Here is a 15180-nt window from a genome sequence, read left to right as displayed (position 1 = left end):
TCACTTCCTCTGTAGTAAAGGTACAATGGCGGACTTTCCAGCAGGAGAGGTCCCCATCACGGATACACAGCAAAGCAAGTGGAAAAAGGAAGAACAACATGGAGAATCAACAGAATAAAGGCCCAAACATACTCAGGTGGAACAAACTCCACGGAGGTCCGCTTTGAGTCCGCGCAGACTTCCATGACTGTGCAGGGTCCACCCCACTAAAGGCTCAAACATACTTGAGCAGACACCAGCGAAGCGGAGTCCGCGGGGCCAGTTAAATGCAAGGCTCAGATTTTATTCCCACGCGGACTTCTACGCATCACACAAAGCACTGCTCGGCATTGTATCGACCCGCATTAAATCTAACACCGACCTGTATTTCACCTGGCTGGTGAAACGGAGCAGGAGAGATGAACACGAGCTTAGAGGAGAGACTGGAAGACAAGCTACGACAATAGCAACACCACAAAACACGTCCCAGGAGAAGAAGGACTACAGTGAAGCGCTAAGAATCATGGGACATGTAGGATTTTAATGGAACTACTATGTAGCGGTGCTCCCAACTATGTAAGCTCTGAGGAGAGCGGACAGTCCGTGCTGTGAGGGGTGGATTCACTAATATCTGAAAATAAGGGTGGTGAACCAGTTGCTTCCCTAAATCCTTTAGTGATAGTTTCCTCACCTCACCGCAATTCACTAAGATTGCAGCAATGATTAGTGATTAGTGCTGGTTTTTACCGAATACTGGTATATTGTTTTGTTATGATATGAATCTTTAATATACCGTCGTAACGGTGTATTTGATTACACAACTTTCGGAACCTTCAACCTTTTTAATGTTGCACTTCTAAATAGGAAGGTAAACTGCTACAGGAGAACAACACTCACGGACACGGAGGCACGATTAGCTTAGCATGACAACAGTTTGGCAGTAATACACAAAAAAAGAGAGCAAAGGATTGCAATTTTTAATTCCTATAATGTGGAAATAAGTCCTGGTGGAGCTGCAAATAAAACACTACCTTATTCACCATAAGAAACCACCACACCACTGAGTATGCAGCATTTAAATCAAGCTAAAGCTAAGCTAGCCATTGGGCTGCTGTTGCAAACTTGTATTACTACTAGTGTTAAATTAATCTACAGTACTGACTCATCATGACAGTAAAACAGACCATCCTAAGTCAATCCACTGCAGCATTCATCTCTTAGCCAGTAGAAAATGCTGTGAACATCTGATTATGCAAAAAAAAAAGAAAAAAAGTTAAACCGAGATATACAATTTTGGTCATACTGCTTAGCCCTTTATATAAGTGTCATATTTCTACATACTGCAGCTTTAATTTGTTTTAAAAGAATGCAATTATCCTCAATGCTTTCAAATCAATGTCTTCAAATATTTCTAGACAAATTTGCAAACCTTAACAAAAATAATTCCATCTCAAAGTGATTGTGATTCTGCTTCTCTAGTCATACATTCCAGCAGACAGATGACGACTGAGAGCGTGACAGGGTTTGTTGGGGTGGTTGTTTTTTTTTTTTTTTTTTTTGGCCACTCTGAAACCTAATCCCATTTCACAGTGGCATGCTGCCGAGCCAAAATAATCACTTGATTGGAGTTGAAAGTGATTACAACTGTTGACTCTTTTCTCAGATGAGTGCAGTGAATATCGCACAACAACAACTGCTTGGCTCTGTGATCTCGGGCCAAGTGAGGTTTGAACCAAAGACGGCACAGAGGATATACTGGAGTGTGTGTGTGTGTGTGTGTGTGTGTGTGTGTGTGTGTGTGTGTGTGTGTGTGTGTGTGTGTGTGTGTGTGTGTGTGTGTGTGTGTGTGTGTGTGTGTGTGTGTGTGTGTGTGTGTGTGTGTGTGTGTGTGTGTGTGTGTGTGTGTGTGTGTGTGTGTGTGTGTGTGTGTGTGTGTGGCGTGCGTGCGTGCGTGCGTGTGTGGCACAAAAGATGTTAGCCCTGTAAGTTGATTCGCATGGATAAGTAATTAGAACAGCCGCCCATCCCTTGTCTTATAACGTACATATTTAACAATCCCCTCTGGAGATGTTTATTCTGTGTTTGTGAGCAAATGGTAACATTAGATTATGTTAAGAGAATATATTCTACTGTACTTATTTAGTGCAATTCCAAAGAGACAGCTTAGATATTTACAGTATGATTTATTTATTTTTTAGATTTTTAACATGGCACTTTGAAACTATCAGCACTATAAGACACTATTGGTTTGGGCTTTTTTTTTCCCTTTAAATAATACTCAGCAAGGACGCTTGAAATAACATGTATAAACACACATAGTATGCAGAGCTATACAAGTAAAGTCCATTTACTAAAGCATGGATTTGTAAGGGTAGAAATAACTCTTCTAATTTTGAATTTAAACATGTCAGTAAAGAGAGATATGTTTAAGTATCATTAAAATTAGTCAAAAAGTTATTACAGGAAGCCCAGTAACAGCTGAGTGTCAGTCACCACTAAGTGTTGCCAAAAGCTTCAATTACTGTAATAACGTCAGTAAGCGCGCCCTGGAGTAGACGTGAGGTAAAGTTCATTTTCACACTTATTATAATCATGTTACATCTGAACTTTGGTGTGGAAAAGTGTGTACACAAGGTTTCTGTGCACGCACACCATGAGTACATGAGGCCTGAGGTGATTCAATCCACTGACGGAGCTTTCAGAGGCTAAAAGCACATGGATTTGAACCTGACTACTGTGCAACACAAACCCCCAGTGTTGTGCCTGAACACGTTCATATTTTGGGGTGAACGTGAACTGAACATTCAGTATTTCTGCCTGATGAACGACAATCTGAGCGCTTTCATTCTGACGTTTGTGTCCCAGATTTCTGTAGAACCTTGCAGGCAAAAACCCGTATAAAACACGCAGTAAATGGGCGTTAATTATATAGGTGAAGAACACCAAATCTGGCATCTCCGTCAGGATCCAGGTGCGAGAAATGTTGCATTTTTGTGTAAACTTTGCCCGTGGGTTTAAAGACGCAACTGCGCTGGGTGTTTTAGTTTAATGTGGTGAAATGCCAGGATTCTGAGGGTAATAGCGCAAATCCATTAGCTTCCATCGTTGTTGCTAATCTTCCTAGGATCCATGAAAAATCTAGATTGTAATACATGTAAGAACAGAAGAAAAAAAAAGAATGAAGACAGTTCAAAAATTTACAGAAACCACATTAAAAGGTAAATCATTGCACCAAGAAATAAATTAAAAAGTACATGAAAAAAAAAAAAGTACATGATATATACATTGGTTAACAATATGTCTTTCAGGTACTGAGACAATTTGTTCCATAAGTGAAAGGCTCTAAAAAATTATTTGGTATTAGGGTGAACGGTAGTAAGTTGGAGTTTGAAGCAAGTTGAGTATGAGTACTGTACAAGTGGACTTCAACTCCCAATTTAGTATATTAAATTAATTCACTAAAACCATAATAACGCTGTTATTAAGTCAGTGATACTCAACACATAGCTCTTTATGTCTTAATTTGAATTATTATTCCAACAAAAAAACCTCAAAAGAGGAAACTTTTTCTTTTTCTTTGGACATTTTGCAACTTCCTTTGTCCTATTTTTGCCCCTTTTCTAAAAAAATGACGTTCTTTTTTTTCTTTTCTAGATTTTAGCTTCCTTTTGCCAATAAATATCCCTTTTTCCCACCTTTATCCTATTTTTGTCTTTTCTTTAATCATATTTTGCCACTTTCCATCCAAATAAGCTACCTTTTGCCCAATAAATCAGAATTGTTTTCTTTTTCCCTACATTTTGCTTTTTTTGTTCCACATTTTTGCCTTTTTCCACTACTAGTTTTGCTCATTTAGGGTACCTTTTGCCAATACATGCCACCTGTTTAATTTTTTTGCCACCTGTGACTGCTTTTGGCCCATTTCTTTTTTTGTCACTTTTTCTTGCCACTTTTGGGCTTGACCATTTTTTGCCAACTGTTACTCATTTTTGGTCATGCGCTTTACTCATCGCCATAGACGGAAATGGGGGCCCTTGCCGTCCAGTTTTATATTTTTATATATATATATATATATATATATGTATATATATGTATATGTATTAGAATTGTTGTGGTTTTGAAAATGCAGTATGATAATAAAACTCATATGAATGTTAAATTATAATATTCGATCATTTGTTTGTGATTACTCGATGACGTACCTGAAAAAACGCCCTCTGCTCCTCCCCTCCCGCCCTTGTAACAACAGAGTTGTGGTTGTAAACAATAATTTGCATGAGTAATAAAAAAAAAACATGCAAGTCTCCCCTTTGTGACTATTTTTTCTCTGACTTCACATTCAAATCACGCATGTGTGGATATTTTCTTTGGGTTTAAATCTTAAATGTACAAGTTCACATTTTTTCCCATCATTTGTGACATGAAATTTATTTCACATAGGTGTGGATTTTTTATACACAAGCTCACATTACATTCTCCAAGCGCTCTCATTTTGCATCTACCTTCATACTAAAGCTGAAATCATGATGCTTCCGAATCTGATATGTAATTAAGAGGCGCGCCGCGGGCTATGCACATTGCAATTCTACACACACGGATTGAAACACACGCACACGGATCAAGGTACAGACACACAGATTGTATAAGCGCACACAAATATTGTTTTGTTACAAAAATGGTCCCAAAGCAGGGGCCCGTGGCAGGTTTGTGCCCAGGGCCTAGGGTCATGATGATCCGTCTATGCTCATCGCTGTGAACTCTTTGTTTACTTTCACGGAATGACGGCGGCGTCAAATGGCTGGCTGTGATTGGCTTGATCACCGTTCAATCAATCTACTGTAACTGGACCATTATGTTTTCAACAATGAATCCCTCTGTGAAACGTGAGGGGGGTGAATTTAGTTTCTATGAAGGTGTGGGTGTTGCATCCCCTGCGGGTGAGACGCGCCTGCAAGTGGATGCAATGAGAGTATTTGATATTTTCTTGAAATAATCTTGGTTGACCAGTTAAAAAAAATCTTCTTTATAAATATTTGTGAATTATATACAGGAACTATTAAGTTCATTAGTTTATAATTTGTTATAATTCATGTAGAAAAATATACTTTCCCAACGCTACAAACCATGCAGTGTTTGTTGCCCCCACAGTGTTTCCTCACCTGACTGTCAGACATAACGTAGAGAGAGTTCCTGTCCAGGGAGAAAACCATGTCCCGTAGGATGGAGCCGCTATCCTTCATCACACTCACTGTCTCGTAGAGAACCCCTCCATCCCGAGAGCTGTCCAACCTGATCTGCAAAGATGAAAAAAACAACACACAGATCAGGAGACAAAGAACTACAAGAATTCAGCCAGGGATAATGTTTGCTGTATCTGTCTTCTACTATAAAGCTTGATTTTTTTTTTCTGTATTCTTTGTGTTTGTGTATGTTTCTTTTTATCTAACAGCAAACAGATTCTAATGACAGATATAAAACCAAGCAGGAAATCACATTACAATTCACTAAAGACTAATATACACACTTTAAACTGTTTGTTTATAGTTCTTGACTGAGAAATATTCAATATTTCTTGGATTAACTAAGGAATGACTGATAATCTAATACCTGTTTCACAAGCAATAAAACAAAAGGCAAATTGTGTTATTCAAATAAAAAAGAAAGAAAATTTCAATACAATTACCAGTTGAAAAGGAGCAGGAAGACGTAAAAACAACTTTTTCACTTCCAATATGATACCGATATTGCAGCCTTGAGTATTGACCGATACTGATCCAATATGATATCAGCACGAATCATTCATACATACTTTTATTACTTATTTTGTAGTGTGGAATGTTAGAAAAGGCTTGATTATTAAAAAAAATAATAATACATTTATTATAAACCAATGGATTACATATTAACATTTTAGAATAATAATATTCTATGATTGAATAAAATGAATAAAAAAATTACAAAAATAAGTTACTGAAAAAATACATACAAAAAAAAAAATATATTATATCTGATAAAATCCGATATTCGTTTTCTGGCTGATATCAGACTGATATTTGATATCAATATTGGATTGGGACACCCCTATATATACCAGAGATGGGGACCTTTAATAATAATGGGGTGCACAAATAAAGTGACCAATCTGAACATTAATACAGGAAATATCAAAGGGTTTCTGTGATTTTCATATTGTTTGTTTTTTTTGTTTTTCTCTTGTGTAGTTTTGTTGTCTTCATGTGTGTGTTTTGGAGTCATTTTGTGTTTATTAGGAGGTCATTATTGTTAATGTTCCAAATCTTTTATTTTTGAGAATTTCTGAAGTCTTCTTGTTTCTTGTTTTTCTTTTGCGTATTTCTGCAGTTGTTGTGCGTGCATTTTTCTCATTCCTTTTGTGTATTATTCTGTATTTGTAAATGTTTGCTGGGAATAATTCTTGCGTGTTTACTTTCGGGCCACCAGCTGCCCATGTCTGGTATATATACACCCTGATGTCATCATATGTTTCCCAGGGATAGTATTAAATAAATAAAATTCCTATAATCTAAATAATTAATAGTACACAGCTTCTATAGTAGTATAGTTTCCCTGCCTTCATATCTAATTTTATTACACAGTTATTCATGTATAAAGTGAGGGATCTTGCCAAATGTGCAGTTTAGTTCTAACTTTTACATGTCAATTTAAAATAATATATTCCAAATATTCCATTGGCATTTTTCCACAAGTGCCGACTCAGCTTGGTTTAGTTTAGCTCTAATCAGGTTGTGTAGACACGAGCACAGACTCATCACATACCCATAAACCTGTCATTGCAGAAACATGAATTATAAAGTCAGAGATTCCAGCTCAGGTTGTTCCTAATACCTCAGAATGTGCTTTTTTTTTTTTTTTTTTACTTTTGACACCTTTGATGATGAGTCCAAGACAAGATCTTGACTGAAGTTGAATTCTCTACACTTCATTTGTAGATCTCCAAATTAAACCATATTTGATAGGATACATGAACAGGGTACATTTATTGATCTAGGCCAGAGGTTTTCAAAGTGTGGGAGTATGATTCCCCTCTGAGACCATATATACAGCAGCGCTGTAAAGATTTAAAAATGTAAATGTGTGCATTTTTAGTTAATGTTACCATGATTTCTTCTGGTTTATTTTCTCTTGAATGCCTCACACTTTGAAAAGCCCTGATCTAGGCTAATGGTAGCGTTCACCCTTTAGTTGTGTTGTATTCTAGACCACACAATCTAAGATCAGAACGCACCAATAGAAAACCAAGACTTTCGGAAGTCGAGACAAGACCAAGACCATTAAAACCATTTTCAAAAACCATGACAGGGCTGTTTACAACAGTTAATGAGCATTGTCTCTTTAATTTTAGTTTTATTTTACACACAGTTGACAGACAAAAAACAAGGTGTCAAATCTCAAAACTTGACTATTTTGTTCAACTAAATGCATACCAAAAAAAAGAAACATGATTATGTGAAAGTAAGATGTTTATTTGTCAGGTGAATGAAGCCTAAAGTAAGTGTCCAGAGTTATTTCTGACTAGAAATAAGATGTTTGAGTTTTTGCAGGTTTCTGACACATAAAACACTGAAAAATATTTCCAAGGATGCAGAACAGTCATTGAGCTAACGCTACTTGTTTGAAGTAAAATTACAACTTTCATGAATCAGGAAAAGTTCCAAGTGCTTCTTATTGTTCACATTTATGAAATTGAAGAATAGCAGATCAGTGCTGGTCTTGACGGAAACAAGACCGAGACAAGACCGAGTAAAAATACTCTAGATTTTGAGACAAGACCAAGACCTTCAAAAGACTGTCTTGAGTGCTACAGCATACCCTTGGAAATCAGTTACAAAATGGATTCCTTAAAGTAGGATTTTGTAGAGATAAAACCATTTTTGATCTTCACATCTTTTTTTTCTCCTTTCTGGCTTTGTTACGATTTCATTTTCACTCGTATGTTTTGTCACAAAGCTTGCATAATGAAGTTAGCAGAAGCCATATAGACACTTGTATGATTGGAGGCTTTATTTTTAATCACCAAGAATAGAGAGTCATGTTGAAATGGAGATAACAAGGGGGAGGACAGATCAGCTTTTGTACTGATGGTTCAGTCAATAGTTCATGGTGGGTTACTGACCCACATAGATGCAGTGTTTTCAATGTGTTGATCAATTTTAACTAAAATTTGACTTTCAAGTGACTTTGAGTAGGAAACCTTTTGGGGCTCATTAAAATACAAACATGAAGTGCAGATGCCCACAGGCGGACAGCTTTTGATTCCCTTCTGTACAATCTGCCTACAAGCAATATATTGGGTCATTTTGTGCTGCTGTGCACTCATCTCTGCACGTTATATCTGCCGCAATGTTAGTGAATTCCCCGCAGCAGGTGAAGAAACAGCGCCACACACGGATTTAGGGACGCACCTGGTTTATCACCCTTTATTTCAGATCTTAGTGAATCCGCCCCTGAATGTCAAACTAATGACTGAGATGTTGAAAATCTCCCTTAAGAAAACTTGTCAAGAGTGATCTTGAGGGGGAAAAAAAACACATTACCATTGTTTTGTGTAGATATGACGTGAGTTGTATGAAATAGTTGTGTGTAAAATGTAAGTCTAGAATGTGAAACGAAATAAAGGCTGAAAAAAATTGTAGGCATGAAGAAACAAGCTTATTTCATAATGGGGACAATAGACGAAGCTATGACATCATCCTTCTCATGCAATACCACCAAAGTAAGGAGCACTATATTGACATGGGACGGTCTTTTGATCTGGAATCATTAAAGAGCGCTGTGTGTCTCTAGTCTGTCAAGCTGTCGTTATATCGACATTGAACCCTTTGAGCTTCTGAATTGTTGTTTCAAAGGTAGACTTTTCTCAGAAGTGCTGCTTTTCCCCTTCCATCCCTTGCCCTGTCGTCTCTCCCTCCTCCCTCTCTCACTTCCTCAACCAAATACAATTCTCATGCGCCACAACCACACACTGTAACTTTTCCCACAGTCAAGCAATCATAAAAAGCATAAAGTCGAAACGGAGAATGTACTTCGCAGAATCTCAAGTTCTCAAAGCAGTGGTTAAGGGAATAGATTTATAGCTGGGTGGGATTAGAGTCGGATATAATGAGCGCAAGAATGGGGGAACAGACCAATTATTTGGGGCGACCAAGGCTTTGGTGGTAAAGGGGTCGTCTCCTGATCAAGAGATTGGGGATTCGATCCCAGGGCTATGCCTGAGTAAATTTCCTTGGCAAGACACTGAACACTAAGTCACTCCCAATGGTAGACTACTGCCTTGATTCTGTCCCAATTGTGTGTGAATGAGTGAATGAGCGCTCTGGGATGACTTCAGTGTTAATAAAAACACTCTATAAATCTAGTTCATTTGCCATTATTTCTGATCTATGATGTACAATGGCAGCACATTTCAAATATTTCACTGTTACAAGGCTGATTAGTTGCATCACTGCGGGAGCACAGCAATTTCTCAATCCTACCTTATATTTAATAATTTCATGCAAAGCGAATCACACAAACAAGAACAGTCTGACAGCGCAAACCTCCGCCAAGCGCTAAATCTTCTCTTTGCCAGATATTGGATCAGTGATCCTGATCGTGGTACCAGGATCATTCACGCTTTAAAGGCTTGTAAGAATCACCCTTAATAACAACACCCTAACAACATTTTTTTTCCCCAAAAAATTATAATAAAATCTGGATTAATTACAGATGAAACTTGGTTGGGTATTTAACGCATTGAGTTTTTCAGCTGGGGTTGCTAGGAGACAGTGTGACGAAGCTCTCCTGTGAATATCTAACTTGTACCATGATGTAGTGACCAACTGGTGCCATGTAGGTGGCAGCAGCCCACCTTTGGATGAGAGATTACCCGTGATGGGCAGAGCTCAGAGGGAGAGGAAAGGAGTTTACGACACAGAGTTGATGCTGAAGCTCACACCAGCTCATACTTGACCAGAGCATGTGTGGAACTAAGTGGACTATTGAGAGTGTCGCAATGGTGAGATAAAACGATAAAAAAAACGGGGCAAGCGCTGACACTGCATGTCCGAGATTAGGAGGAAGTTGCATGTGTGGGAACTAACAGGGGGAGAGACTTGGAGGAACGTCAAAATACAGTAAGAAGTCCATTCAACTCTAACAAAGATAGCAAAATACTATTAATTAATTCATCATTTTGCCATCAAAAGTCCGGTCTCAGTTTTTTTTTTGTAGTTTTATTGAAGGAAACCAATGTTGAGGTGTCCCTAATGCAAAAATAAATTTCTCCAAAGTCACTTGTAGATTTTTTCAGAAAAAGACATTTTTCTCAGCTTTTTGTCACAAACTGGTGATTTGTGTGAAACTTGCCTCTATTCAACTGTGGATTATAGAAGAACGAAACAAGCTAGAAACAAAATCCTTTTTTCTGATGAAATTAGAGACTTTAATCTTTAATCAGAATTCAGATTGTCACACAAAATATTCTGTGGGTGTTTAAAAATTATTCAAAATGCTCTAAAACGGCTGGCACTGAGGGAGGTAGAAATTTTGAAAATGGCTGGCATTGAATGAGTTAAGGAACCAACCCAACATAACAGTCACACCTTATTCTATACGCGAAATAAATGCTGGTAAAGTGCATTTATTCCATTAATCTTTATATTTACTATGCTCCAAGCCCATGACAAAAAACTATAGTATATGTACACTAATATATTGAACTTATTCATAGCAGGACCAAAGCCTACAAAGGGCCAAAAGTGTGTAATAGTGTAAATGTGGATTTCTAATAAGATATAGAGTTCTTTACAAGGTTGAAGATTTCCAATATATTCACAAATCTGTCTTTTTCATTTCTTGTGTTCAGGGTGTAAACCATCATTTTTTTTAACATTTCTTTATTGTTCATATAATACTGTGTTTGTAGTTTGTTTTAAATTTACCGGTACTTGGCTTCTTGTTCAAACCACATCCCTCACTCACCTCCAGGCCTAAGCCCTATACATGTATGTCTTATGGCTCATGTTGTCTAAATGCAAATGAAGACTAAAAAAAAAAAGACTAGAATTAATCATTCTTGGTTTATTTGTAAAATTGTTGTTACAAATTTGCTTGATCCATCCTGGATTCATCAAGTGCATAGACAAAGAAGAGCATATTTCCCCCCATAACACAATAAACCCCCTTTGGCAGACCTTCCTGTGTGGTCCATGCCATGTAACAGAGGAAATTATTCCTCCTTTTTTTTGTTAATGTTCAGATGACTTCACCATGTACCATATTTTATTCCTTTTCCCAGCATTTTACAACTCGGGACACAATTAACCCCAAAGCTAATAACAGAAATATCCTTCCTGCTGTTGAAAAACTCCCAGGCTACAGCTTTTTTCTTTTTTCTTCCTTTTTTTTAATCTTAAATGACCCAGCTTACTTTGGCTTACACAAACAGAAATGCAACCCGATCTTTTAAAAACACAGCAGTCGGATGGGGTTGTAACATGAATGTCAGGCTCTACTTATTCTGCCAAAGTAAAAGCAAAAAAAAAAAAATATAGCCTCCACTGTAAATCTGCCAAGGCCTGTCTCTAAAGTTTATATTTACATGTGTGGCTGATTTCGGGAGGTTTTTTTCTTTTTCTTTTTTATGTCAAGATCAAATGATTATGTACTAAGTGGAAGTAGACGTAGCTATCTGAATTTGGAAAAGAAAGTATAAATCAAAGGCAAGCTGGTCTGTGCCTAGTTAACCTAAACATATGGGTGATGACCCAGGAGGCAAGGAGCAGTCTGTTCAACCAATCACTCTCAATCTGCTTCATTAACAAGGTTTCATCTGTCTCTGAGGACTGCCCATCTTTTTCTATACTGCGAGCCAGACATCGGTAGCCTGATGTGTTTGGTCAACAACAGACTTGTAGTTTTATTTTTGGGAATATGTGACAAAAAAATCTCTTGAATTGTTGATTTTCTTAGAAAAAGTAACGGGGGGAAAAAAAAACAATTGCTTCCTGGATAAATGTAGTACTTTTAGATGGAACATGTAGTGACATAAGGAATGACCAACTGTCCACCTGTAAGGTTGAGTGGTTCTCTAAGGCAATGTTTCTCAAATGGTGGTACGTGTACCCCTAGGGATACGAGATGGCACTGCAGGGGGTACTTGAGACAGAGAGAGAGGACAATTAGTAAATGAAATCATTAAAAAAAATATGGGGTTCTATAATGTTTATTTCTAGTTATAAATGATAATTACACTGAATATTACCAGCAACTCACAAAACGACGACAAAAACACACACAATAAGAGAAAAATATACTGAATAATAAGAACAGACAAAACAACAACAAAATACAGAAAATGACACCAAAAGCACACACACTAGGAGAGAAAACACAAAACAACACACAAAACAACAGCAAAGAAACAGTAAATGAGAGAAAAATACCCAAGATCACTATAAAAATACAGAAAATGAACAGAAAAACATACAAAACGACATAAGAAACAACCGAACGACACCAAAAACACACACACTGAGAGAGAATACTAAAATATACTGAATAATAAAAAGAACAGACAAACACAAAATACACAAAATGACACAAAAACCACACAAAATGATGATAGAAATGATCTTGATTAGAACATGAACTAAAAATACAAGAGTTAGTCTTGGTTCCACACCAGGAGGGCGATAACCACAAATAATAAAAACTATAGAAATAAATAGATTCAGGAGGCATTAAATGCCATTTCATTTCACTCATTTACAATAGGATTCTTTCAAATGTGTGTTATCACTCATTCATTTCGTCCTTATGCTCTATAATAGTTTTTTGTTTTTTTTTTAAATAGAATTCTGAGTAAAATATTAAAGTTGGACAAAGAGGGTACTTGGATTCAGAAATAAGAGAAAGGGGTACTTGGGCCTAAAAAGTTTGAGAAGCACTGGATTAGCCCATAAATCTGTTGTGTCTGTATGAAAGCTGAAGATCCAACGCTTGGGACAAAAACTGAGCTGAAAACAAAGAGCATCACTGAGCTGCAGATGTGTTTTACAGGTCACGGTTGATCACTCAACCATTATGTTAACTGCATTCACAAAGAGAGACATATTGATCGCATTCAGCAGATATGCGTACGTTTGCTAGTGAATGCGTAAACGCATTTACCAACTGGGTCGGAAGAGAGGTCATGACACGTAAGCGTGTGTTCATGTAAGTGTGTGTGTTTTTTTTTAAGCTTTAGCCTTCCCATGGCAGCATCCAATTGTTTTTAGTTAGCTTTGACCTTCAGCTGTTGGGCAAATTTCCAGATCTTTATAGTTATTTATGCAACGTAACCACAGTCTCCTCACAGTCTCCACTCTGTTCTCCTCTCTTTCAGAATATGGTTTCCTGCTCTTCATTTCCTGTGGATGGAACCGCCATCCACCCAATCTTTCTCATTGTCATGTTCCCATGGAAAAATCCACAGTACCATTGGGATGGGAACAGCGGAACAATGCATGGCACCCATGTGCAGGGGCTTCATTTTTCTGACCACAGCACAGCCACAGTTTACGTGTTTGTGTGTTTCCATGTGTGTGACTAAGCAGTGAAAAAGAACAAAAACTAAGAGGGAACAAAAGATAAAGTCAAAACGAGATAGTTATCGCTCTCTTCACTCACAAGTCGCTCAAGGAAAATTGGAACGACAGACACCTTTATGTGCTATCTGGAAATTGGCTCCTATAATACTATTTAATATTCCAAATGCACTGAGTTATCAAACGTCATTCTTTGGTGGAGATTTATGCCTCTGGCTCTGGCCCTCTTGGCAATACTTCATTTTTCTCTTAACAATGATTCTCCTTGATGCTTTTAACGATGGAAACTACTTTTTTTATTCTCTTACAAACGCATGTATCCATCTGGTGCAAATTATTCTTAATTTCTCTTAATAAATGAAATAATTGAGCTGGTCCTAATTATACACTTTTCTAAATAAGTTTGATTTAAGTTTAGCTTTAAAGATGGAGTGAGTACCGGTCCAGCGTACTAGACTGGGAGCTGGTTCCATAAGCGAGGAGCAATAGCTGAATGCTCTATCTTCCGTTTGACTTAAATTACTCTTTCAACTCTCAACAAATCATAATAAGTCTGATATTTGCACATTAAGCATCTGGATGTGAGAAGCTTCAAACACCAACGGAAGAAACCAGTGTTCATTTTGTTGACTACTAACTTCTTTTTTAGAGGTATCTAATCAAAGCTACGATGGTTGCGTGGAAAGGGGAACAAGCAACACGTATAGTGATCCAAAAGGATGTAAGCAGCTTGTGTTTGCGGACATAAAACGGCATCGATCACCACAAATGTGTCTGTGCGTATTTACAAACATTAATACCATGTAGGGCTAGGTGACAGGACCAAAAATGTATATCACGGTATTTTTCAAAATTTGAACGGTTTCATGTTATATTTTTTATTTTTTTTCATGCATAATCAGGTGTTCACAGTATTTTCTACTGGTTGAGAGATGAATTACTGCAGTATATTGACTTAGGATGGTCTATTTTACTGTCATGATGAGTGAATATTGTACAATAATTTCAAATTAGTAGTAATACATGTTTGCAACAGCAGCCCAATAGCTCTAGTTTAGTTTAGTTTAGCTTTAGCATTAGCTTGATTTCTAGCTCTCTTTTTTTGTATATTACTGCCGAACTGCCACCATGCTAAGCTAACCGTGCCTGGCACATGCTCACATGCAGCTTCAGAGACTACCGCTAATAGCTTTAACAGATTTAGCCGAGTAAGATCTTAGTGTCGTTTAGTCGACTAAAACTAGACTATAACTGAAATAGTAGTGATGACTAAAACTAAATTCCATTTAAGACCAAAGACTATGAATAAAACTAAATCAAAATTTGCAATGGAAATTATCTGCTCTTCAGAAGAACATCAAGAATTTTTGTTTTGGCCTTAAAAATAGAAGATATTGTTCATTTACATGAGCGCTGTGGAAAAAAAGACATTAACAGATGACTGCTATTTAGATAATGGAGGATAACACATGTTGCTTTGGCTTAAAACGTGATAAACCCAATAATCCAAAGACATCTATTCTTTCCTTTCACATCATTTTTAATCAGGTATCTGTCACTAGAACCACCAACAGTTATCACCACTTAATACCATTAA

At 37.2% G+C, this 15180-nt stretch overlaps 1 protein-coding gene across 2 annotated transcripts in view; it reads right to left on the bottom strand.

Moving 5' to 3' along the window:
• The window catches only part of LOC114463452 (plexin-A2-like), a 123996-nt gene that overhangs the window by 67402 nt on the left and 41414 nt on the right, over positions 1-15180 (bottom strand). For both annotated transcript variants that reach the window (XM_028447005.1, XM_028447006.1), the window contains exon 4: positions 5139-5273. In XM_028447005.1, the coding sequence (XP_028302806.1) occupies positions 5139-5273 (135 nt within the window). The remainder of the gene's footprint in view (positions 1-5138; positions 5274-15180) is intronic.

This window comes from Gouania willdenowi, chromosome 5 (genome assembly GCF_900634775.1).
Source record: "Gouania willdenowi chromosome 5, fGouWil2.1, whole genome shotgun sequence".
Lineage (NCBI taxonomy): Eukaryota > Metazoa > Chordata > Actinopteri > Blenniiformes > Gobiesocidae > Gouania > Gouania willdenowi.
The sequence above is the reverse complement of the archived record's forward strand: the minus strand, read 5'-3'. Positions and strand labels throughout refer to the sequence as shown.